This window comes from Diadema antillarum, unplaced genomic scaffold (assembly GCF_040938485.1).
Source record: "Diadema antillarum isolate AM-2024a unplaced genomic scaffold, OU_Dant_1.0 seq00000310_RagTag, whole genome shotgun sequence".
Lineage (NCBI taxonomy): Eukaryota > Metazoa > Echinodermata > Echinoidea > Diadematoida > Diadematidae > Diadema > Diadema antillarum.
In genome coordinates this window covers 494,932-522,641 of record NW_027271331.1, presented here as the reverse complement: position 1 = coordinate 522,641, position 27,710 = coordinate 494,932, and the positions used below count along the sequence as shown (strand labels likewise).

At 39.1% G+C, this 27,710-nt stretch overlaps 1 protein-coding gene across 1 annotated transcript in view; it reads right to left on the bottom strand.

Annotated features, from left to right (window-relative positions):
• The window catches only part of LOC139730410 (FACT complex subunit SSRP1-like), a 64,393-nt gene extending 39,410 nt beyond the window's left edge, over positions 1-24,983 (bottom strand). Inside the window, exons 1-15 of the mRNA XM_071641271.1 lie at positions 24,772-24,983; positions 23,786-23,971; positions 22,315-22,420; positions 21,597-21,781; positions 21,025-21,119; positions 19,188-19,323; positions 18,100-18,203; positions 16,946-17,074; positions 15,974-16,192; positions 14,704-14,776; positions 13,970-14,108; positions 13,133-13,178; positions 12,184-12,373; positions 11,156-11,439; positions 9,779-9,941 (exon numbers count right to left, since the gene is read on the bottom strand). Of these exons, the coding sequence (XP_071497372.1) occupies positions 9,779-9,941; positions 11,156-11,439; positions 12,184-12,373; positions 13,133-13,178; positions 13,970-14,108; positions 14,704-14,776; positions 15,974-16,192; positions 16,946-17,074; positions 18,100-18,203; positions 19,188-19,323; positions 21,025-21,119; positions 21,597-21,781; positions 22,315-22,420; positions 23,786-23,971; positions 24,772-24,822 (2,106 nt within the window). The 5' untranslated portion in view covers positions 24,823-24,983. The remainder of the gene's footprint in view (positions 1-9,778; positions 9,942-11,155; positions 11,440-12,183; positions 12,374-13,132; positions 13,179-13,969; positions 14,109-14,703; positions 14,777-15,973; positions 16,193-16,945; positions 17,075-18,099; positions 18,204-19,187; positions 19,324-21,024; positions 21,120-21,596; positions 21,782-22,314; positions 22,421-23,785; positions 23,972-24,771) is intronic.
• Positions 24,984-27,710: the final 2,727 nt, after the last annotated feature.

Below are 27,710 nucleotides of genomic sequence, written 5' to 3'. Positions count from 1 at the left end.
TATCAGATCATTTTCTGAACAAATATTCAGCTTATTGAGTTATCAATCTCGGCATTCTTCACAGGCCACTGACTCAGCAGGCTGGTGCTAATGTTGATGTTTACCATATTTGTAATAACAATGTAAACATGGAAACTGCAATTGTAGCTCATTCTAGCAAGCAACCCCAATATGCCATCATACATTTGTAACTATGAGAATGAACAATAAACATACACAATAGACAAGGATCCAACCCTGGGCCATTGTCCTTTCCAGCAATGGCAAGCAAATGATGTAAAGTACAGTGACCTTAAACGTTCCTGTAAACGTTCAGACTGATATCTGAGTGATGATTTGTGAATGAAGAAGAGAAAAATCTGACTGAAAGAGAAAATTGTTCTGACCAAAACTAATGGCGGATACAACACCATGGCTGAAGCTACAGAAACCATTATCACCCATGAGAAAAATTCATGGCCATTTGGGTATCAATAAATCATTATCTTTCGGGATCCCATAATGGAGAAACAGACAAACAATGCATAAATATCTATAATGAAAGTCATCTCTGCAACTGCCCTTTGGATCTCGAGGTTCCTTGGCAATTGATATCCTGATCAAGTGACAGTGATAGTTTGTGAAGGAAAACTCATTTGTTATGTGCAGACATACATGCAAACAAGTAACTCCTCCTAAACTGTCCCGACCCCCGCCCCCACCCCCCACCACCACCTACCCCGACAGCAAAACAAAAAAAACTAAAGGACACTTTGTGTGAAGATAACCAGGAAAGAGTCAGCTCTGATGCTCTATGTGATGATTCGCAAATTCTTGCCTCCTCAGGTTTGCCGAGTATGCATTATGAGACGATCAACCAACAGATATTTTCAGGGATCTCTATGTGGGCGTGGCAGAAATGAATATTCCAGCTTACAAGGGGCACAAGATGTACAGTGTAAATGCAGTGATTGGTGAGGATGAACCACTCCGCCGACACTATGAGATACCCGGAACTTCATTGTGCCCCTCCCCTTGACCCCTCGGTGAAAAGAGGGGTCACAACCGCTGTTCTACCCAAGGGGCAACGACCAGGGACCTCCTGGCGGAGGGTTTGGGTCATCCATGCCAGCTGGAAAGTGCAACCAAGACTGACCATCACCACGCCCACGAGGACATCACATGCAAGGACCGTGATCTAACACTACCATCACTGCACTGAAGTAGTGCCCACTGGATCCATTTAGGCATGACGTTTCCACCCAGTTCATCCCTTGTTGGAGGTTAAACAAGTTTGAAGTGAGGGTAAAGTGATTCCATGCGAAATGGTGTCAGGTTTAATAGTACACATGGCCTCCACCATTGGGGGGCAAGTCCAAGATAAGGTCCCCTCAGAAGGCAAAATTTCATCTTTGCTCAATATTGACATGTTTGGTATCATTTTGAAGCTTATGAGTTGAAGTTTTGATTTCCATGGAGGAAAAAATTATATTATGTAAATTTATGCAAATTTCAGGGGCTTCATTTGCATAAATGTGAAACACAGCGTTACGTATGGGACATTTATAAAAATTCATATTAATTCAAAGGAAAGCAAATGATATTTGATTAATATGTGGACATAAGAAGTTCATCAAATAGTTTAACTTGGTATGAAAATTTAGGGATTATGCAAATGATTATGCAAATTAGCTCGTGTCCTATCATGAGATGTCCCATACGTAACAAATTGAGGTCATTTTTTTAGGTTTTTTCTGAAATTGCTAAGGTTATTTTAATTCCCTTTTGGAAAGTTCTAATTTATCGTTTAGAGAAATTAAATACCATAGAAAAAAGAAAAAACAGCAAAAGGAATATTTTTTATGAGGCATTGAAATAATGTTACGTATGGGACAAATGCGTTACGTATGGGACATCCTCATACATAATGCATGTGAATGCATGTAGCTAGCTGGGAAGGTCTCTCAGTACACAAATGGTCAACCATCCTGAAGAAAGCATCCCAACATTGTAACAACTTTTTGAGTTATAGACACTTTAAACAATACATGTACTTGACTGAACAATTTTCAGAAAGGGGGAGTGGAAAATGGCAAAATACACAATGAAAAATCAGCATTAAAGGGATGGTATAATTTTTTGTAGAAATGGGGATTCAGTTTTCAACATTTGATGAGATGATTGGAAACCAATCATATGAATTACTAAAGAGCATACAATCCTAAGACAAGAGGAATTCAAAGTTTAGTGATGGAGATCCAATTTGAAATGGTTGTGATATAAATATAAAAAAAAAATATAAAGTAAAATGATTTTTTTTTATTGCAAGTGATACAAAAATTTTCCTTATTCAGGTTTCAATAATAGCCATGACAAAATTCATGGGTATACATATTGAGGTGTGACTCGAATCAATGACCTGACTGCTAGACAGACATCATATATCTACTCGATCACTGAGGTTCCATGCAGCAGGTATTGCTTATTTATAAAAATTAATATTTCTTGTGTCAAGTTTTTTTTTTATTGAAACGAAATGGCAAACTGGCCATCATCAATGGAAGTAAACACTTTAAACTATTCAATTTTTCAGTAGTAACTATCCTGATAGAAATAGGGCATACACGTGTACATACTCCGGTTAGTCATAAAAATATAGAATATGATTAAATATGATTATGATGGTAAATATTTGGGGAATATTGTTCCCTTGTCAATCTGAATCAGTATTTGAGTAGTTTCAACTGATTCCATTTCAATAATTATGCAAAAAAAAAATTTATATGGGTATTTTGCAAAATTATTTTGCAAAATACCCATAAACATGTCTCTCCACACACTAAACGAATGGGGGACAAAGGGCATGCATACTCAGGTTGGTCATAAAAATACAAAAATATGATTGAATATGATTAGGATGGTGAATATTTGGGGAATATTGTTTCCTTGACAATCTGGATCAGTATTTGAGTAGTTTCAACTGATTTTACTTCAATAATTATGCAAAATACCCATAAACATGGTTCTTCACACACTAAATGAATGGGGGACAAACTGTCCCATACGTAACTGTCCCATACGTAACACGTCATGTCTGTCTTTAATTAGAACCTATAATTAGAGCTTTTTACCTAATGACACGAAACTTACCTGTGATAATCTTGAGTGTTGTGACTTTCATCACAGTGAGTTACAAGTTGTAGAATGAAATACTTTCAGAGAGTTTTGAGGTTGAAAAAAATGTTCAAAAAAACAAAATTTTTCTGGTCCCATACGTAACGGCACTTATTTTCTCTTCTAGAATATAATTGTGAGGGTCATTTTTCTCAATTTTTTGCATGATTATACTTCTCCTAGATATCAATCACCATGATAAAGTTTAATATGATCAAAAGCCATTAACACTATTTTTCAGGTCATAAAAGTCTCTGAATGTCCCATACGTAACGCGCGTGTTATCTTGGACTTGCCCTGGGGCAAAGTCCGCAGCAAACGAAAGAGAGCTAGGGGACATATCTGTACCACTATCCCTCCCAAGCTAACACAATAATAGGGAAAAGAGCTCCAAAAGATGACTTCTGCTGGTGTAAAAATGTACTTAACCCTTTTATCCTGATGAACCGCCCAACTGTGCTATTAGTATGTGTCTTTTGCCTGGTTCATACGAACCCTGCATTACTGTATTCTGCAATCTATAAAAATAATGTCCTGAAATATATGATCAATTTGTCTTAACCCATGCAAAATCACTTGAAATTGACTTGCTTTCAGAATATTTCCCCTTCCATTCCATGACAAAAACAAACCCAACAAAAAACAAACAAGCCCCCATGACAGTCATTAAAATAGTAAACACTGTCAAGAAATTTCTCGAGCACATTACAACCAATGGCTTTAGTTAATATCAATACAACAAAGCCATTGTAAACACAAAACTTACATCACCATTGGCTCTGCTGAGGTAATACAAATATCAAAGGGTGACAAATATGCCATCTGCAGTAACTGACAGTTTCTACAATATCACAAGCACATGATACTATTAATTACATGCTGTATAATACCAGGCAGAAAAAAAAAAAAGATTACTGTGAGCTTTCATTTCCTGCTACATTTCAACAGCAAAGTGGAATAATGAACCTTGAATATACTGCAATGAAATATACTGGTGATGGTGTGGGTGGGAGCATATGAAAAGTTCTACAATGAAGAGTTGGAAATGCTTTAACATGAGGGAAGTTATATGTCCTATGGGTTAGTCAAAGTACTCGAAGATTGAAAGAATTTGTAGAGGGAGACAAATCGAAGAAACTCACACTTGTACTTGAAGATTGATGCATACTTTAATAGACTCCAGTTTTTCTGACAGCCATTTTTGCAGCATCAACAGCATGCCCACAACCTCACTACAAATGCACCATGCTGTACCTCAATTGAAGTCCGAATCCTTAATTTGGCTTTCCTCATTTCATTGCGTGCTGCTCCCCTAAAGTCACATTTCCATGCATTTTGCATATCATCGCAGACTCAAATTTCACTACAAAGGCTGAGAATACATAATTTGGTTTTAAAAGTGGTTGCTCTTCATATAAATATGCCACATTTCGCCATTCGTTTACACATAAATGTTCTGTCCATGGGAGAATATTACAAATGGCCAGCTATCACAATATCATGTTTACCCATTTCTTGACCGTACTGATATTTGACTAACCCATATAATACAGTTATGACATGGGTTTCATGAGATGGTAGTATATAACTCGAAAATGCACAAAATATCAAAGAACTAAAAGGATTGCGAAATACAATAACAAGGATATGGGCAAAGAGTGCTGGTTCTTTTCAATGACACAGAATAAGTAAATGTGGGAGCACCGGCAAAATATATTTGTACTGTTATACCAGCATAAGTCTCCTATATAATATAATGTTTCACGCAAGTATATTAAATGAGATGAGACAATAGAAACATGCTGCTAAGACAGGAGTGATATAAACTTCATATCCCAAAGTAGCAGGAAAAAAGAAAAAGACAGAAACTTAATGGGGGTGGGGGAGGGGAGACAGAGAGACAGAAAGACTGAGATTAGTAATAATAAAAGGCAAGGAGGCAAGGCATTCCTATGTACCATGTATAAAACTACCTGCTACCCGGTGGTGGTGGGTGGGAAGGGGGTGGGGAGGATTAAGGGGTATGGTGGTAGTGGTGGTGGATGGGGAATAGGGAAAGGGCATAGGGCAGGAATGGTGTGGGAAATGGCATGGAATGGGGGTAGAAACAGGAGTTGGGGGTGGGTGAAAGGAGAGGGATCCTACACTGGGATATGGACGTGTGGCTGGGATGGCTGTTCCCTCTTGGTGGGAAGATATACATTACGGTATACATCGTATGTGACTAGCTACACAGGAAACGAGACAGGATCTACATGTAATTCGGCTTCAAATCTCTTCTGCGTACAGATATGATGACATCACGCTGGCATTGTGGTCACTGTAGATAGCTTTCCAGAGTGAATGCACTTTTCTTGCCCCTCTAACAGCGAGGGTTGAGAGGACCGGTGTTAAGGGGGGGGGGGGGGGGGAGGGGTTGAGGTTTTGCAGTATGGGGGGCTTGGTAGAAATTTAGTAATCTGTGGGGGGAGTGCTAACATAGTGCGTAGAATGATCACGCGAGACAGGATGTCAAAATGGTTATTTACCTTCCCCAACCTGAAAATTTTCTGCCAGCAGAGGTCTCTTGCCAAGGAAACCCGCAGGTGCAAGGACAGACGTGCATTTATAGGGCATCCCATGAGTTCACTGTACTTTACTCTGCTGCTGTGCTGCCATCAAGTTGAAGTTAGCGATGAACACTACATTCATTTTTTCCCCTTTATCATTGACTCTAGTCAATGAATGCAACACCAGCTGATACCAACACATTCTCTCTTTTTTTGCCTCCTCATTCCATAATAAGGCCCAAAGATTAAATGGATATGTGACAAGACCAAAGCTGTATGTATACCTGCCAAAGTATCAGCAACATTTTATCGAAGTAAATGATAAGAATTGTTTTCATGCTTTGAAAACATGCTCAACTCTCTTGCGCTGGCAATAACACAAAGGAAAATGAAGGGTGCTGCTGCTATAGAGAGAGGCAGTGGGGGAAAAAAAAATTGAGGATGCAAAGAGTATTATGTGATATGTAAATTACAAAATGGGAACAGCATAATCATAATGTGTCTCCCGGAGCCCGTAGCATAAGACTAGCCATCATTTACTAACCATAGCGATCAATGTAAATTCAAAAATTCCAATTCTGATTGCTCAATTCAAGATGGCCATTGATGCTATAGGCTAGTAATTGACAAAGTCTTCATAGCAGACATTTCTAGAAATGCAAGGTTTATATCTGCTCCAAAGTTATATTTTGCACATATTCCATCACACAATCCCGAATGCATGCTGCTTATTATCCACTGATAACCCAATTTCAATTTCTTTGCTTTTTCCCCTTTTCCCTTTTTTGAAAACACCTGCAAGCTTTAAGCCATCATTATGAAAAAAAAGAGAAAGATAAAGAAGTGGAGAGCTTCATGCATTTTGACCCACTCCCACACATACACAAACAAACAAACAAACACACACACACACACACACACACACACACACATACATATATGTTTAAGTTGCAAAATAGGAAGATGCACATTCCAGAACTTCACATTCGACTGAAACTATCCAAAGGTATACTACTGCAGGCGGCCTAACAAGTGTAGTTCACAAGGCAAAACATTGTGAACCTCATCGATCAGCAAACTGCAAAAGCCGGCCTTCGATTTATAACAATATTATTATTGTTAACTTTATTAGGTAGGGTAGAGTTTAGACAGTTTGGTAAACATGATTCACCTGTTGAGATCAACGTGACGAGGCAAATGTCTGCACCTATCCCTATTAATGCCCACATGCTTGTTTACTTTCTGAGTAAGTTGGTTACATTGAGAAGCTTCCTGTCACTTCTCACCTTGAAGCTCGGTTTCCTCTTTGTGGCTGGCACTTTTTTATTCTTTATTCTTTTTTGCTCGTTTGCTTTTTTTTCCACTTGCATTTACTTGTGTCTCTGGACTCGACTGATTCTGTGTCCTCCCACTTCTACTTTGGCCTTTTTTTTTTTTTTTCCAACTAGCTTTCCCTTGCGCCTTGTCAATGCATACATGAATGGATTAATTATTCAATGATCATTAATTGTATTCATGTATTCATCTACTTTAATAATAACTTGCTTATTTCGCTTACTATTTTTCATAATCATCTAGCCATCTATTTATCTGATCATTTTAATCATCTATATTTACATGGCTGCCAACTCTAATGCAATTAGCGCGAGACTCTCTCAACTCACCAAATTTTAACTGTCTCATTCTGATGAAAGAATTCTCACGCTGAACACCCTCCCTCCCAAATGGGAGTAAAACAAGAAATGTGGTCCCAAAAATCCCTAATAATCCGAACTTTTAATATGCCCAAGCCTAAACTTTTGAGATTTTCCCACAGGCACTCTCTCTCTCTATGCATGTGTTGAAATCTTTACTGAAGTATGCACCACAGTGCACATTTAAAATGTAAAATTGTCAAAGCTCCCTCCAGTGGAAAGGGGGGGGGGGGGGGGTGACACTCCCCTGCCACATCCCCTCCCCCCACCACCGTTGCTTTGATCAATCGGGTTTGGTCACTCCCTCCCTCACAGCGTCTTGATCCATACTCTCCCTCAAAGTTGGCAGGCAGCCTTGCAATTTATTTATCTATTCATTCACTGACGTTGCTTTACACTCTCATTTCACAAAGTCCATCTCAATAAAAGTATTGAATTACCGTCACGTGAGGCTGGTTCGGCCATATTCACTTTGGGATGAAATTGGGGGAACAAATGATAGAGGAAGATACAGAAAAAATACATTGAAAAAGAATCAGGAATGTTCCATTGCTTCTTACTGCAGTGATGGTTTCGAACATTCACGCACAAATGAAACGAGCTATGGATCCTTATGCAGGGCACTGCATTTTCACAAAGAAAGAAGGCCTTACAACTCAGTGCACTTTAGTTATCTAATGTGAGCCAACATTTCTGCTTTTGGCGGGACTACCATTGGGTCTTGTGATCTGCCTAATAGAGTACAGACAAGCTCTTTGCCGGATGCTCTATCCTCTTGCTATCATTGTAACCAAAGTGTGAAGGATAAGGTAAAAGGGTACAAGCACTCTTCATATGTTTGGAAACATCCAAACGATCAAAAATTTGTTTGGCACATACAGACATACACAGACACAGACACATACAAAAAAAAAAGATTAAAAAAAGAGATGGGCTACAGATACAATGAGAGATTTAAAATGCCCTAAATGTGCATGGCATAAATCCAGTGCAAATACAAATTGTATGACCCGACACAACAGTACCCTGACTAAAAGTCACAGACATATTTTAACAAAGAAAATGTGACAATGAGGTGATTTGGCTGAAATACAAGAAAAGTTCAATATTTTCAGTCTAAAATTCAAAGAATACATTTTTGTAAAATTTGGGGCATTTTCATAAAACAGTCTGTTACTACAATGCATGGTGTTCCACAGAGCATGATTCACAGCAACTAAATCTCAAAGTCCATTTTCCCCAAAATCGTATTCATCAGCTCGGCAGCTTTGTTTTTGTTTTTTTTTTTTGATTTGGTTTTGTTTACACTGTTCATAATCAGGAAAATTTTCAGACATAATGTGGGAAAAATCATACATCACTTGAAAGCTATAAAACATGTGGAGAATTTATAAACAAATCAATAACAACAACCAGAAACTATTAAAAAGTTTGACAACTTTATCGGGATTCTGTTGGGTCGGGTCCCATCCATCAGTTCATGTCTTCCTTTCTCCTCTTTTCTCACTGTCAGTATACATTTGTCAATGACTTCCTCCGCCTTTGCTCACAACCTGTATGGTTTGAATAATTGTTCTACCTGAATGCTATCACATTTCGTCATTTTGATCTGAAAGGCCACCCCTCAGAAAAAAAACCCCAACACATCCACGTAGCAGGCTTATAATCTTTTCGTGGACACCGTAGCTCTAACGGATGTGAAGTTGAAACCACAGCGGCCTCCTGGTTTACTTATCAGTAGATGGAAGGTCCTAGAATTGATTGGTTTTGACGCAGGCATGCATCTCAGTGCAATAAGAAAAAAAAAATCAACCTTCACATCGTTCTCGTCACCTTCATCCCTGTCAGTGCTTTCATTCCACTTCTCTTGATCATCAATCAACCAGCCAGATCAGTCAATCACTCCACCTAACGATCAATCGTTTAATCATTTTAGTTCCCCACCTTTGTTCTTCTTCATTGGCCTCATTGCCATTGTCCCCATTACCATGACCATCACTGCCATTATCATTATTAAGAGAATCTCTAATCTTAGTCATTGCTAAAATCATCATTATCAACATCGTAACCGACATTACCACGTTCTTCATCACCAGTCTTAAAAACTCTTCATTATCATCATCACTGTCACTTTAACTCTGTCTGCTACCATCACTATGATCATCTGACAGTGCCATCATCAAAACTTTATTGTTGCTATCACCATGGCTACCATTATCAGCATCACCATCATCTTGTTCCTCGCAGCAAACATTATCATCATCGCCATATACACCATTACCTCTCCTTCATCCACATGCAGCACGCCCATTCCTCAAGAGAACTTGAAAAATAAAGTGTATTGAACATCTCTGCATCCACATTTCACTATAAATCCCTTACCTCTTCATCGTCTGCATCGTCGCTTGACGACTCCGATGAGATGTACTCCTTGCTCTTGTAGTTTCCGCCTGAACCGGCTCCTGCACTGGACTTCTTGGGGCTGGGTGAAGTCTTCTTCGTCTTGCTGGCCGAATCGGGGGACTTGGACTTCTTGGTGCTTTTGCTGGTGACACACACACACACACAAAAAGGTAAGATTTACTTACCAAAATTCAGACATCTAAAAATGCTCCACGTGACACCTCTGGGTTGGAACTGACAGTTGAAGTGCTTGCATGACCCTAATGCATTCTCCTAATTAGTGTGTGGATCTAATTGCATCCATACTGGCAGCATAGGTCCCTCTAATTTTGACTCCCTGTGTGCCGGGGGAGGGGAGATGGAACTTGTAACACTTTCAGTTATAGCTGAAGATCTGGTATCCATCCGTTCAAAGTTACATCAGCGTCGGATATCACGGATAAGAATGGGTGTTCCATGCAGGAGCCAGAGCTCTCCAGGAACCAGAAAGCAGCTTGCCATTCTAAGTCTCTTTAAAAAATTAGCTAAATTTTGTGCAAAACTAATGCGAGTGCCTACTGAGTTGACCTTATTACTCGCCATCATTTGAAGATTTGCTCGGACCTAGACATAGAGGTCCTGAAAGTAACTTTTACCGCGTTGCTCTGGGAACTTGCAAATGAGCAACAGGTGATAAATTAGAAGTATGACACTTTTCCTAACCATGCATCCAATATATCCTTTCAATTTTCTGACCCCCTTTCAAAATTGCACGCTAACACTGATGACCAACACAGAGTGAGATAAAACAGAAAATAACACACACACACACAAAAAAACAACCCAAGGCAACCGAACTAGATCTTTTCATTCTTATTTTGTTCTGAGCAAACTACCTGTTTATTTGTACATCAGGGGCCTAATTCATAAAGATTGAGTTCAAGTAACGCTCAATCTGCTGAAAGCTACGCTTGATTTTTCTTGAAATCAAGTGTAAGTATCTTTATGAAACAGAACTTATGCTCAATACTGAACTTACGCTCGATTCAACACGTTTCGCTGAATAAATCAAGCATAAGATCAATCACAACTGTTTATGAAACAGGCCCCAGGGATCTTTAAATCTGAAAGTTCGGTGGACCCAAAAGAGAAATGCAGTGGCCCAAATAACGGAAACATAACAGTCTATTCAAAATGTTAAGTACCCTATCGAGTAACCAAAAGATACTAGCAGCTTTTTTGAAAATTTGTAGCCCCAACATCAATCTTTAGTGCCCCCAGGCCATCGCTCATGTCTAGCCCTGTATGTGTCCATTTCTTAACCCTCTTCTGCAAATTTCCCTGTATTCTAAACCCAAACTGCTACTCCGTAGGTACCTGGCAGGTTCGTAACCCTCCTCGGCAGCCTTCTCTCTGTACTCTGCCATCGCCGCTTCATACTCCTTCTTCCGTTCGGCCGCGAGGGCGCTCCACTTGCTCTTGTCCTCCATCTTCTGCCACAGCTCGCCGGCCTTCTTCGTCAGCTCCGTCACACTGATGCCAGGGTACTTCTGCTTAATCGACTCGCGCTCCTCGTTCAGCCACAGCATGTAGGCAGAGGGCGCCCTCTTGGGCCGGTTGGCATCCTTCTCCTTCTTCCGCTTCTTGCGCGGCTTCTCCGACTGCCAATGGGAGAGAGTGATCGTGAGTCTGGTCTTTAAAAAAGTACTCCATATTCAAGATATGATCACTCGTTTTGCGAAAGTGTAATGTTTACAGATTGAAGATAAAAAGACAATCACAAATAGTAACACTGCCCGATATCCTTTGCAAAAACTGTTAACTTCTCTCTAAATTCGACAGTAAGAAAGGAAAATATTACCAATCCCACTATATAAAGCAAGTTTGATCCTAGAGCAACTACATCTTGTTTTGCGATAAATTTGAGTCTACTAATGAGTGCTAAGAATTAACTTCTACCGGATTTTGAATGCTCAGTGTACCTAAAAAAGGCACCCGTCTCATTCTCTGATATCTACTATGCCATCCACCTCAAATCAGAAACAGCACTTACTGTCTAATATGAAGATGCATGTGTAGGACATGTATCTCAAGTGCTCAGGCAGCCTCCTGTTGAATCAGGGAGACTTTACTGCTCCGCATACTGGTTCATCGTACAGAGTACAAAAGCGTGACGTCACAACCATTCATCGCCATGGAAACTGGTTCTAAACGACCTCACCTGACCAGAATATACATGAACACTACTGCTGTAATCAAAACCATGCTCGCACCTAATTCCAAACCAAGCTACAACAAAAGATTGTGACATCATCACATTGGTATTCTATATTCTTTGATTTTGTTTACTTTTGCTTGGGGGGGGGGGGGGAGAACAATGGAAATGTCACTTTCCCCAAACTTACAGCAGTCTTGGTCCTCTTCTTGGGCTTGGACTTGCTCTTTTCCTTCTCCTTCCTCTCCTTCCTGGCCCTCCTCTCCTGGTTCTCCTCCTTCATCTTCCGGTACTCGTAGTCGTCGTCGTCCTCCCCACCGCTCCCCGCCGTGTAGTCCGAGTCGGAGTCGGAGCTGCTCGGCTCAACGTTGCTGTCGTACCTGTTGGTGTGATTGCAGAGTACACGATTTTCATTTTCAAAACATGTATGTCGATTCAGTGAATGCAGAAGTACTGATAAAAAACACTGATGAAGTTAAGAGGCAAATTTGACAATCCATTCAAAATTTAGGAATTTTATCATTTTTTGTTAAATCTGTGTTGCACTTTTATATCGCTGCATATCAAAGACGGCTACAATAGTTTGTGATGTGACGCTAGTGGAGTAACATAATGGAAATATGTTGAAAATTTCATGAAAGTTCATCTTCATGAAAAGTACACAATTTGTTGATTTGCTCCTGACATGCTAAGTCAGTCATGTTAATGTTATTACCCCTGCCTCCTGTAAGAGGCAACTTTCATTATGTCAGAAAAATGAAAAAAGAAGTACAAATTATTCGTCCAATACGACAAAGGTAAGATTCCAAATTTGGGGCCAAAGCTAAGGAATGCAGTCATTACAAGTTAACAGTGACTATCTGACATTGAAAAGACTTTACTGGTAATTAACGGGAATTAAATAAAGTGGGTATGTAAAGTTTTACACTAATACTTGCTTTGTCTACAGGGTATCATAAAGCTAACCAATGGCTAGGGGGAATAGATATGTCAAAATAAGATTTTGAGATTGAGGTGCTGTTAAACCGACACCGATACTCTTTACCTCCATGTAGTTCTCCCATGTATATCACATTTCCATTATAAATTGAGCAGGAGGAGTATAGGATGATGGAGGAAAAATTTGGTAAAAAACTCACTCTTCTGCGACATCACTGGCACTTTCCAGGGGGTTGAAATCCTCATCTGATGATAAAAATAAGATGGAGTCACATGACCAGAAAATACCAACGAGACATGATATACACGTGGTCTCAATTTAATGAAAGCAGTATAGAAGAAACACTAAAGATCACAATAAATATGAACTCTTCAAGACAACAGGAATGAAGTTCAATAAACCATCCTTGTGCAGGCCATGCTCATGTATTCTCAAGCACACAGAATAACTGGCAAACATTTGAGGTGACTGATTATTGAAAAGTGTGGTAAATATTAAAAAGGAGAGGGTACAAAAAAAGACCAAGAGATCTCTGAGGTTAAAAACTGTCTGGTTGAAAAATGGGTACATTCAGTTTATGTTATTTCTTCTCCTCCATTAAAGTGTATAATAATCGATATCATGTAATAAACAGCCAACGACCCAATTTGAAATAAATACAATCTGTTGAAAGGACACAATGTCCCCGAGGTGACAAGGCCTCATATCTCAAAATGACAAATTATCAGGAGAGGAACAAAAAAAAAACAACTTTTCATTGTTGCAACCAGCGTTTTCGCAAGATAACACAATTCTGTTGATATTAAATAATGTAGAAAACACTGTTTTGGAGTACATTAAACAATGGTTCTGTTTAAAATCTAAATAGATACTTTAGCTATTCAAAATTCAGTTAGATTTCTTTTAGATATACCAATCAAGATATGAGGTCTGTCACCCCATGAATGATATAACAAAGAGTGAAATAAAAGTTTTCATCTATTTTTGTTACGTCTGATTGGTTGGAAACTCCCTGTCAATAGACACGCCCACTCACCGGATTCCGAATCGGAGTCGTCGTTTTCATCGATCTCGCCCTCCTCCTTCTCGCGTCCCTCGGCCTTCATCTGCTCCAAGTAGGCATCGTGCGTGTTGTCATCATCGCTGTCGCCGAACTCGTCATACTTCACAGTGTCCTGTGGTAAAGGTCACATTGGGGGTCAAGCATCATCAAGAACAAGTGATGACCAAAAATGGACCATGTTCAATGTCAGAGACCACTGCACTCGTCGACGAAATGTTAATATTTCATAACGAAATGACTGATTTCGTAACGAAGTAGGCCATGCGTCACTTGGCACCCCATAAAAACTACTGTCTTTGTCCATGGTTTAAACCATGGACAAAGATTGTACCACCTTCGTGAATTCGGGCCCTTGAGTCCAACATAGTCAATAAAAACCAAGCAATTCCAATGGATGAGTACAAGACAGCCTATCTATTCCACTGGATTGCCCCAAAATATACGCCAATGATTTGAATATTGAGTTGTAAGTTTCACTAATATCCCAATGTTGAGCTGGACACTGCTTGCATCACTCAACAAATATGCGCATCACATTCACTTAATACCTTCTCGGAAGGAAGTGACATCAAAATCAGTTTCAGGGATACAGCAACAATTACAAAAAAAAAGAGCTGCAATGCATTGCTTGTTGCCAGGAGAAATCAGTAGAAATAGAACAAGGAGCAGACATCCATTACAGGCAGTACATTGTAAAGTCTACTTACACTCTTCATGCCTCTGTTCTTCACTCTTAGCTTCTTGCCTGTCACAAATTCAAAGAGGGGTTTGTAGTCATCCCTGCAAAGAAAAATGATAAACAAACGATGAGAATACATACATACATACATACATATATTTAGATACTGTGAAGCAAGATATTTTCATACCATGAGATTTTCATGAATTGGAGCTAAAAGCCTTATTTGTGAAATACGCAAAATTAAAATGCATGTGAACATTTCTGGTTTTACAGCATAATATACATACATTTCTATATATTTTCTTTATATACATATAGGAACCTATATCTATATCTATCTACCTATCTATCTATCTATCTATCTATCTATCTATCTATCTATCTATCTATCTATATGTATATATATCACTGTATTTATACACGTTGACTATCAGGAAAGTCTGATACAGTATTCCATCACGGACAAGGCACAACTACTGGCTGGGATGTCTCTTTGGGGGCCGGAGGTGTGAGGTTGCGTCAGTGAAAGACAAGATGAGGTGGGTCTCTCAACCGTTTATCTTCGTGATAGTAAATCGGAGCATGACGTTGGCAATGTAAGTCCATTGAAAAGCTATCAGGGATTCATTTTGTCATGTTTTTTAACACTGAATTCATCCTTTCATCTTTGGCTCTTCATGGAGGGAACCACTCCATGGATGCGTCGTTGCTACGCCTAACGCGCACAGACACACTGCGCGGTTACCATGCACTGTGGCAGCAACTACCAGACTAGACGCATTCCATCACAGGCAGGTTAGTTTTGAAATCCGTCCGACCAGGAGCAGACGTATACCCATGTGTGTATGTCTGCTTCAGAAACGGATTTTAATCTAACATCACATCGCATCCTGGTCGCTGATGAAGAATGCGATGACTAACCTGTTTGGTGTCTTGTTTCTAAATCATGCGCTTTCCTCGCCAGGATAAAGCGTTTTTAGATCTATTGCCATTTTAGGTTTTTATCACATACACACATTTTTATATATTTTCTTTATACACTTTGATTGGTCATAATGCAATCAAATGACTAATGCAACCATGATCAGGATCATTATATCGTGAGCAGTGATGCTAAACAAGGAAGTTCTACTACTACTTCTGCACTCCTTTAAAAAATAGTAACAGTAAAAGATATAAAGTGAAAAGAACCCAAACGTAACAAGCAAACTGGCCAAGAAACAGATGGAAAGGAAAGAGGAAAGTTGCCATGCCATGGCATCACAGTATTTCAAATTGCAAAATACTGGACTTACTTCTCTATGCTGCTGAATACAAAGACGGTGGTGGTCCGCGTCTCGATCTCGAAGTCGAAGTACCGCAGGCTGCCTGTGCCGGCAAAGTTCACGCACTGGATCTCGTCGAAGCGGATGTGCATGGGTGGTTTGTGGACGAACATGAAGCCCCTCTCGAGGGGATAGAGGAACCCACTGTTGGACTTGTAGGAGCAGTTGATGGCATGTGCCCCCTTGTGTCTGTATCATCGGCAGACACAGAGAAAAACTGCCTCATTGTCGTCATATCGAAACACCTTTACGATTATCATCAACATTGATAACAGCAATGATATTTACATACTGTCATTACCATCATAATCATCATTATCATCATCATCAATATTTTCTGCATTTATTCAGAGTAGCTTTTTTAGTATTCACGCTTTTTTTCTATCAGACAGCCCTGCTATCAACAACATCATTAAAAACATCACTGCCGGTGCACCCTTTTACAAAACACCTGGGTCAAGAAGGACATGCCGGGTAATCATTTTGGCTCTACACGCTGGCTGAGACATGAACCAAGCATCTTCTATTCATATAAAACATATTTGTAAGTTTTACAGTCAAGAGCCTCTTCCAGTAAACAACAATGCTTTCTCAGGGCCTGCTGATCTAGAGTCTGTTTCTGGATATATGACACCAACTGGCACAGAAAGCATGCCAGTATTCTGTAAATGTCAATATTTTTGCGTGATTAATTTTTTGTGCTGAGCTGCTCAAAAACATATTTGCAGGTTGTTGAATTCGCGCTGCGCAACTGTCAACCCATTCACACATGCAGAGAAAATTGTGAAGATATTTTTGTGGGTTTTAGAATTCGAGGTAGCTAGAAGTAGTACTTCGCGAAAATTAACGTACCGCAAAAATTTCTGTGTTTACAGTACAACTTATAAATATGTGGTACATCAAATCCAGGGCATTCATGCTCTACTCTAAAGGCAAACTCACCCTTTGAATGTTCCAGGGACTGTGATCTTACGCGCCACGAGACACTTCATGAGTCGGCTGACTATCTCAAACATCGGGCCGGTCATCTCTTTGGTCAGTTTGCCCTCGTATTTCTCCTCCAGCTCTTGCCTACATGAAGAAATCACAAGAAGCAAAACAAAAGTATCATTCGATGCCAACTCCTCACTCCCAACCGATGCTGCTAACAATGATATAAACCCCAAACATACTTAATGAAAGTATTAATTTCCTACAAAAGCTGGTTCTTTAAAAAATATTTTTGCAAACTGAATTGACATTGCCATGAGTATCCTAATACACTGTACTGGTATTTGTTTTTCATTTGATATAGAACATATCACAAGACGAGCTTGACTAACAATTTACTAATAACACTAAGAGAGGAAAGGAGATGATAAGTACAATATGATGGAGCACTAAACACTTTCAGCACCCTGTACTAAAGACTTAATATATTTTACATAGTGAAGACTAAAAACAAAACAGCCCCTCCCCCCAAAAAAAACCAAGCAAACCCACAAACAAACACACACATACACACACACACACAAACAAAAACAAAACAAAACCCTCAAAACAAACTTATGTTCCACATGAATTTTACTTGAAGTTGCAGTGGAAGTTATTGCTGTCTGTTCTGAAACATTTTACACTTTGATAACAAAATGAAAATGCTTCACTTCTCTTCAGTATTAATCCAAGAGAATATGTTTGCAGAAAGCCAGATGAGATGCTCAGAACAGATTAAAAAAAGTTGTATGATTATTCAAAAAAACCTTGTGTCGATTACAAAAAAAGCAAACACAGTTTCCATCACGTTGACTTAGTTATATTATTTCATATAATATAAAGATAACCAGTGGTTATCATTTCTCGCATATAGAATCTTCTCATTACACACACAGACACACACTCTAGCACACTCACTTGCAGCAACACAACAAATGCTTACAATTTAAAGGATTGTATGTCCCCTTTTTTATTTGAGTGTTGAAGTAAATATCAATGTAGTTAACAGTAAAAATGAATAAACAAAAGCTGATGCTGATAATGAAAAAGTTGGGTATATAAAGAAGAGGTAGATAAAATCAGCTTTAGAAGTGGTTGATGGGGGGCTTGAACCAGCGACTCACTCAGTGAGGTTCAGCTCCAGCGTGATGGTGTCCTCCTTGTTGAAGCTGAGGATGAGGAAGTGGTATCGGGTCTGCCCCTGGACAATGGGCGGGTCGAGGCTCATCTGCGGACAAGAGAGGAGTCATAATAAGGCAATGGATTGTGGGATATAACTTGCAAGGACACAAGAGGAGTCATAATGAGGCAAAGGATTGTGGGATATATCTTGCAAGGACACGAGAGGAGTCATAATGAAGCAAAGGATTGTGGGATAAAACTTGCAAGGACACGAGAGGAGTCATGATGGGGCAAAGGATTGTGGGATATATCTTGCGAGGACACAAGAGGAGTCATAATAAGGCAATGGATTGTGGGATATAACTTGCAAGGACACAAGAGGAGTCATAATAAGGCAACGGATTGTGGGATACATCTTGCAAGGACACAAGAGGAGTCATAATGAGGCAAAGGATTGTGGGATATAACTTGCAAGGACACGAGAGGAGTCATGATGGGGCAAAGGATTGTGGGATATATCTTGCGAGGACACAAGAGGAGTCATAATGAGGCAATGGATTGTGGGATATATCTAGCAAGGACACGAGAGGAGTCATGACAACATAAAGGATTGTGGGATACATCTTGTATGGATTCGACTCAAGCAACTGAATCACACCCAACATGTCACCATATAAGCTGGATTGTCTACCACATTACTGCGCTCATGAGAAGGTGAAGAGACAATAACTCTCTGCAGCCTCACAAAACAATGATCAATGTAAAGAAAATTTTGCCGATAATGATATGACTGAACTTAATTATCATTAAATGCTCCCAAGTACAATGCATGCATTAAGCTCAATTGCCTAAATACTGCACCTTTAGAGTGTTTCATTATTCCTGTTCTAAAGGTGATTTTCAAAATATAAATGTTCCTTAACTTCTCACTGTTATTTTTCTATTAAAATCAGAGAGGGCTTCCCCGTAACAGGAAACTAATTGTGGAGAAGTTGCAGACATATTAAAACAAAGTTACTGCCCCCCCCCCCACTCCATATGATGACAGCAATACAGCTGTCCTGAAGTGCACAAACAGTCTTGTACTCACCACAAAGTACATCTGTCGATTGTCTTTGTGTGGTAGGAGGAATAACCTCAGCACTGTCGTGAAGGGGATCTTGTAATCAAATGTCTTTCCGTGAAGCTGAAGGAATGTTGGGAATATCTTGATTTCATAGCGACCTCTGCAAAAGAGAAGAGAACGAATGGTGTCTATGTAAGCACTGATATCAAGGAAGCATGTACAATGCACCTATATGTACCAAATGTGCATGATACATTTTGTTGAAAATCTCATGGTCAAATTCAAATGTCAAGCTGAAGCATTACACAATCCAGAAAAATTGCCTCTATAGTCTTATACTGAATACAATGTATCTTATTCGCATACTGCATGATGTCACACTAGCATGAAAATAAGAACACATGAATGTTTGATTTACTACATTATGTCCATGTCAATTCAACTTTAATATTTGCAATGTGTCCACAGCATGATTACCGTACACACTTATGAAATGCACCTACCTACATTAGGTTGAAAAATCATTTGCATATAATTTCACTTCACAGTGCCATGAGATCAATAGTGGACTCGGTGTTAATCATCACCCAAATACATTTACAAGGTTACAGTTGCTACTTTCATCCATATGCATTGTCATTGACCTGTAACAAATGCTTCACTGCTTTATTTCACACTACATTTCTTTTTCAGGGGAGATGTTACTTGAATGTAACTGGCATTGTACATGATGTAGGTGGCACCTGACATTTGGAGGCAATACGTGTAGGATGTCAAGGATTCCTTGAATCCACTTCCCTTAAATCTTTGAAGCCCTCTGGCATCATGAAATTCTTCATGAATTTGACGTACTGATGTATATTTGACGTTGATGTATTTACGTCAATGTAAGGCAATTTGTAAATCAGTTGCAATGAAAACACCTCAACGGGAGAATTTCATGAATTTGAATAATTACGCAGTACCCACTGCATGCTATAAGGATTAGAACCAACACTTGCTGTCGGGCGAAAGCTCGGCGGTCTAGTGGAGATGACGCCTGTCCAGAGATCAGGAGGTCGTAGGTTTGAATCCTGCTCGAGTATGTACGCCCATGATTTTTTATCATGGCTACTACTAAAACACTGATCAATTCAATGCTTCTTTACGTCGATGTAGGGCACTTTGTCAATCAGTTGCAATGAAAACATCTTGACAGAAGAATTTCATGAATTTGAATAATTTCATGAGTGGTTACAATTTGCGATTGTGGAGAACTGTACTGAATGAAGAAATGTATGTGTGCACGCCACATTCGTGTTGGGATTAGGGTTGATATTTTCGTGTGTTTTTAAATTTACTGTATGAATAGCATCTGACTCGTGAAATTTGCAAAAATGAAAACCCTGCCACATCCCTGCATTGAACAATGTACTCCTACTATCACTCAGGCTAGTTTAAGTGGTTGATGCTGTCTAATTCCCTTTGTGTTTCAGCTCAGAGCTACTGACACTTAAAGACTATGAATCAGTGCATGCTCAAAATAAATGCACTTGCATGAATTTGATTACCGCCAGACTGGCTTTTAACTAGCCAAATTGGCTATGCAGCGGTCACATATTGTATAAGCTGTTATTTCTATGTACAGATATTTTTGCGAATGAGAAGGTCATAGACATATTTTTGAGATGCTGTTTTTGAGATTTTGACAAGGCTACCATAAGTGCACTGATGCCTGTCATTCAGAGATATTTTCGCTGGTTATTTAATTTGCAGTCCAACAGTGATTTGCGAAATTAAGGAAAATTATTAACCCTCGTGAAAATAACAGCTTATACAGTACATTTAGACTATGCAAAGGAGGATGAAATGGTGATGTTACCTGGGTGTGATGCAGGGGATCTCTTCCAATGAGCAGATGGCATCCCCAGTGGCCTGGATGATATCTGCCTTAGCTATGACATTGTCCAGGAATGCCTGTAACGGGTGAACAATGTTCAATAGTGAAAGGAATTCAAATGAAAGTTAAAACATTTGGGGTGAAAAAGGAAGGTCTTAACATCTACCATGAAATGATACAATCAAGTTGTCATTCATTGTTGATTTTGAAACAGCAGATTGGCAAAAATTGGAAAGAAATCAAGAAATTCTCAGGGATGCAAATGGAGCATCAGAAAAGAAGAATATGCCAATTTGTGAACAGAGCACAGAAAGGGTTAAACAGTTCCATGTAATTTGCTCCTGTGACATTTGCTCCCATGAAATATCTGCACACTAAGTCAAACATAAAACCTACCCCAAAACATAACTCTAACCCTAATCCTAATTCTCACATCAAACTTATCTAGAAAACCCAATCACAACCCTAAGCCTTATCCTAAGTCCTCGGAGAAAAGAAGACCGAAGCAATTGTCGCAAGAGCAAATGTCCTGTCACCAGGTTAAACACACTCACACTGGCTGCGTCTGTTGTGTCTGTGGAGGGAACATAGAATCTCATCTCCATCAAGGAGACCTCTGCATCGTCGTTCTGGTGGAATTCCAGGATGACCTCATTCTTGGTGCTGGTGGCATGCGACACGTTGCCGAGGGGGATTTGAAAGGCGGACTTCTTCTCCACGTAGAAATCCAGCTCTGGTCCTGGATATGCAAGCAGTGACAAACCACATGGGAATTATTGTCAACAGGTATAGGAGTATGAAATTTGTCCAGCTAGCTCAACTACATGCCCACATTCACACCCCGTTGTAATGTCACAAGTTTCCTCATGAGCGACTTATAAGAGGTATCACTGTTTTTAGCATACAATACCCACACTGGCATCATCTCACATCTACAGGTTTATATCAAAACCCGCTTACCAGTTCTTGCAGATAGACTAGTACACCAGTTCTTGCAGATAGACAGCTACATTTCAATCAAGATTCAAGTTCCTTTCTTTTTAAGAGAAGCAGGAAAATCATGATGAGGGTTGTACTTGGCAATATATAAGACATGGGCTGAATTAATTCAAAACATCAATTCACTTGGCTTAAATATCTTGCACAATAACTTTTTAAATTGTACTTTTACTTTTACTAGTGCAAAAGGTAAGCTTACAAGAATTTATTCAGTTACCTAGTACATGAAACAGTGAAGGTTCTAGGAACATAAAAGGCAACATGACTACTTGCCCTGGAATCTGGCGGTCCCCCAGTTCCATCCCTTGAGGGAGAGTTCCTTGTCTTGTAGCTCGACGTTGTAATTTCTCTGGAGAAAATCTGCCACCTTCTCTCGATCCTGGGTGAAAAAAAAAAAGCAAAACAAAATTAATATCTGCCATATTTACAGTCACTGGATCCTGAATTGCTTCAACATAATCAAATAGACAATGTTGGCTGGGTCTTTGAAAGCAGGAAAGCAGAGCAACTCATTGCCTCGTTTTGCCAGCTCATAACATTACAGCTATTCAGACTACACAGCCTGAGCATCATCACCTATTAAGTGCAGGTCTTGCATTAAGACATGCACTGTCCTGAATACAGGGGGCAAATAAATATTGATGTATGAAGAGAATATTAGAGTACAAGAGGTATTTGGGTGTCTCAGTTCTAGGGTAAGGAGGCTTTCTGAATGAAATTATTACTGGAGTCTGAATTACATACAATCTTGTACATATATGTGACCCGCTACAACAAAATGGTCCTAAAGTCGCGCACGGTCGAAGCCGTGAAAATCGAGTTTGAAGTTAGAGCATCAAAATTGGTCAAAACTTACGATTTTCTGAATTTGACATATTATTAGAGTCTGACATGTCTTCTATCATCTGTCGAAATTTTGAAGCAAAATGATCAAAGGAAAGACCAAAAAATAGCGTTTTTCTGGGCGATGTTTTTTTGGCGTTTCAAGGAAGCAGAAACTGGTTCGAACATTTGGATTGAGCGCCACACATAGGCTCCGCCCCTAACAATGACCTGAGTGATCTCATTGGTCAGTTTGCTACTTGCCGCTAACCGAAGCGTGAAGCTCGCACACTGCCCAGTCGACTGGTGCGTGCGGGCGGGTTGCGCTATGCCTAGCCGCTTCTCCTGACATCCTGGTCACTGATTGGTCGGTGAGGAGACCGCCGACGCTGTGCTTGAATAAGCATTTCGGGGGTTGCTAGGGCTTAACTTCTATTGTCCGGAGGTGAACACTGACTTGCGTGTCTCTGGATTGTGATTGCGTTGCAAGGAGAACTTTTAGGGCGCTTTTCTCGAAACAGTGATTTCCCAGACGTCTTGACATGCTCTCTTTTAAACATCGATATCTCCGCAGCCGATTATTTTTATAAGACGTGTTATATATCAATTTAAAGCAGAAAGATTAGGGAATTGTGTCATGCAATTTTCAAATAATCGACCTCGCCCGACTTTAGGATCATTTTGTTGTAGCGGGTCACATATAACAACTATGCAAATTCCTAGTTTTTTAAATCAAATTGAACTCTACCATACCACCAATCCAGTATTCTAACATGACTTCCAAAATAAACCATTTGGGCAAATTCCCAGTTTGTTTCATCAAATTGAGCTCCATCATACCACACATCCAGTATTCTAACATGACTTCCAAAATAAACCTTTCTTCAGGCAGGCCTTTCTGTAAAATAAAGTTTACACTTACAGACTCCTTGAAACCATCATATTTGAAGATAGATCCTGATTTCAGGTACAGCTTCAGTTCATGACCTCTGGCGACCCGGATCCAATTGGTTTTCTCCAAGTCATCTGACTGGATTTGGTCTACCTTGCCGGTCTTGTTGTTCTTGAAGGTGATGCCTTGTTCACTTAACCTAAGTCGGCCTCCATTCTGGAATGGGCAGGGGCAAAACATGGAGAAGAGGAAAAAACAACAACAAAACAATGAAGTATTTCCAGCAAACTTTCAATTGTGTTAACACCAATTCATCAAATCACAGTTGTTGTGCATTAGGACTGGATTTGCATGAAGAGAATTTGGGAAGGTTGGACCGATTACTAGCACTGCCTTGCTCAACACTACTTTCTACATACTTTGAAAACAATAAATGAAGTAGAAATATACCAGGTGTCTATGGAAAGCACAGGATTTTAATCTTTCTCTTTCTTTTCTTTTCTTTTTTCTGGTGGGGGGGGGGGGGGGGGAGGGGGCTAAATAACCCATCCAAGATGAAAGACTGTCCAGATAGATATGACAATAATTTATTCATTAACTTCAGATATGGTAAAAAAATGGTACGTCTATGGTCCACGGATCTACCGTACCATGCAGATGCAACTTGGTCACTCTCATCCGAATCCATTCAAGCCTTTTTTGCATTCAATACTCTTTATACCGTTGGTATTCAATTCATTCCACATACAAGAGCAATAACATCTATTGACATCTTCCAAGATACTGAAAGATTTGGAAGTGAAATTAACTCAACACTGACAACAGGGCAACGTTGTTCTTTCAAGGCAGAATAGGTGGCCTATTTTACTTATCCAGGAACTGAATCATCATATGATGGGAATAGGATGGTTGCAGGTTGATAATAAAATAGATCTCTAATTAACTAACGTAGTAGAAAGGCCCTAAATTTATGACTTAACGTTAGCATGAATGATGGTTAGATCATGATCACTCACCATAGCACCTTTCACTTCTTGTGATATATCTGGGAAATCCAGTGTTTCCATTGCGGCACGAACTTACGAGCCTAATTTGAACGAAAGTTAAAATAAAACCTCTTCTCGCTTTGTTTCAGTGAGAGATTCTAGCTATATAAGCACAATTTAACAGCAAGCAGCACTGCGCCGTCTAGTAAGCGGGTTCCACGATCCACCGACCGCTATGATGCAGACTAGTTACACACACAATAATCATGCAGTGCATACATGCATCGCATCGAGCGTATCCGTGTCGCGGGAAAATTGGAGAGAACATGCGCCATGCACGGTGCAATCTTTCTCATCGCTGAATGAATAAACACGTCCACCGACAGCGCCAGCTTACTGACCACATTTTCTTTTTACACCGATGTTGGGGGTGAGGGCTTGGGATTGCAAAAGCAATTAGATTTCAATTCCGGAAAAAAAAAAAATAAAATGATGATGATGATGATGATGATGATGATGATGATGATGATGATGATGATGATGATGATGATGATGATGATGATGATGATGATGATGATGATAATAATGATAATAATAATAATAATAATGATAATAATGATAATAATAATAATAATAATAACAATAATAATAATAATAATAATAATGATAATAATGATAATAATAATAATAATAACAATAATAATAATAATAATAATAATAATAATAATAATAATAATAAAACAAGCCAGCCCACAGATCAACTAGCAACAAGTCAACAAATTTGCTCTTTGTAGAAGAGTGACATGACCCATTTCTGAAGGATTCTTTTTTTTGATACCTCATGTAACAATTATATAGGCCTAGCTCAGAAAAAACAACAACAACAACAACATCAAAACAAGTCTTACCATGTATAGTCTGGACACTTGATATATATATATATATTTACATAGGGCCTAATGCTTAATATTTTTCCATTTTGTAGTATGAGTGACTGACTTTCAAAATCTTTCAAGAGTTGTAGCTATATACTAAATGACCCTCGTATGCCTATCATTCATATCACACGGTACGTACATCAATTGCATAGATTGATATTGATATTGTGCAGAGCTACAGGTTGAATACACACAACACACACAACATCTAAATTTCCTAGATGCTTAAATATGCAGCACATTCCAAGTAGTGTCAATCGTTAATATCCATCATATTCTTTATAATGAAATTGTAGCTCCCTAAATAAAAATAAATGATTAACGGTACTGGTATAGGTCCTACGATCATAATTGCAGGGCTCGACACTAACGGTGGCCCGGTGGCCCGGGGCCACCAAAAATGCACGTCGGGCCACCAAAATTTCAGAAATGAAGAATCTGGTTGCCTGATCGGGCCATCCAAAAAAGGTCAGATGTTTGCCTTTGGGCCACCAAAAAATAAACGTTAGTGTGGAGCCCTGGTAATTGTTTATAGGCCTACTGTATAAATGATTTATACTCTGATTAGGCCAACTTATCACTGCCTGGCCTCTGCTTTCTTTCAATGTAGAATGTAACATAGATGTATGTATAGGACCTACTATTTTGTATGTTAAATCATTAACATGTTAATATTGTTACTTTAAATGCAACTTGTCAATATGTTTTCGTGTGTTAGCGCATAAGGAACATTACTTTGTAACCAGTGCTATAGAAGCTCAACTATGTATCATTATGATCATGATCATAATCATAATTGTCATTGTTATCATTATCATTAGGCCTATTATTATTATTACATGTATTATTATCATTATTATAATTAACACTAATATTATCATTATCCAGGGCTCAACACTAACGGTGGCCCGGTGGCCCAGGGCCACCAAAAACGCACGTTGGGCCACCAAAATTTCAGAAATGAAAATTTTGGTGGTCCGATCGGGCCACCAAAAAAAGTCGGATGTTTGCCGCTATACTTTTGGAAATGAACAGCGGTAACAATCGGCTCCGTAAGACGCTAAAATAAATGTCTGATGTTTGTTTTTAATTTTGGAAATGAATAACGGTAATATTCGACTCCGTATGCATACTACAATAAATGTCGGATGTTTGCTTATACTTTTGGAAATGAATAACGGTAAGATTCAGCTCCGTACGGTGCTAAAATTAATGTCAAATATTTGATTTTGCGTTTGGAAATGAATAAGGATAACATTCGGCTCCGGAAGATGCTGAAATAAATGTCGAATGTTTGCTTTGACGTTCGGAAATGAATAATGATAATATTCAACTCTGTACGATGATAAAACAAATGCCGGATGTTTGCTTTTACGTTCGAAAGTAAATATCAATAACATTCAGCTCCGGAAGATGCTAAAGTAAATGTCGAATGATCCCTTTGACGTTCCGGAAATGAATTTCTAACAATAATATGCAACTCCGTACGATGATTAAATAAATGTCGGATGTTTGCTTTTACTTTCGAAAGTAAATAGCAATAACATTCGGCTCCGGAAGATGCCAAAATAAATCTCAGATGATTGCTTTTACGTTTGGAAGTGAATAGCAGTAACGTTCTGCTCCATACGATGCTAAAATAAATGTCGGATATTTGCTATTACATTTCGAAACGAATAACAGTAACATTCAGCTGCGTTTGATGGTAAAATAAATGTCTGATGTCTGCCTTGACGTTCAAAAATGAAAAAAAAAAAATAACATTGGGCTCCGTACAATGCTAAAATGATTGTCAAATGATTCATTTCACCTTCGGAAGTGGACAGCAGTAACATTCGGCTTCTTACGATAATAAAATAAATGTCGGATGTTTGCTTTTAAATTTGGAAATGAATAACGGTAATATTCCGCTCCGTACGATGCTAAAACAAATAACAGATTGTTGCTTTTACATTTGGAAATGATAAACGGTATCAATCGGCTCAGTCAGATGCTATAGCGGATGTTTGCTTTCACGTTCGGAAATGAATA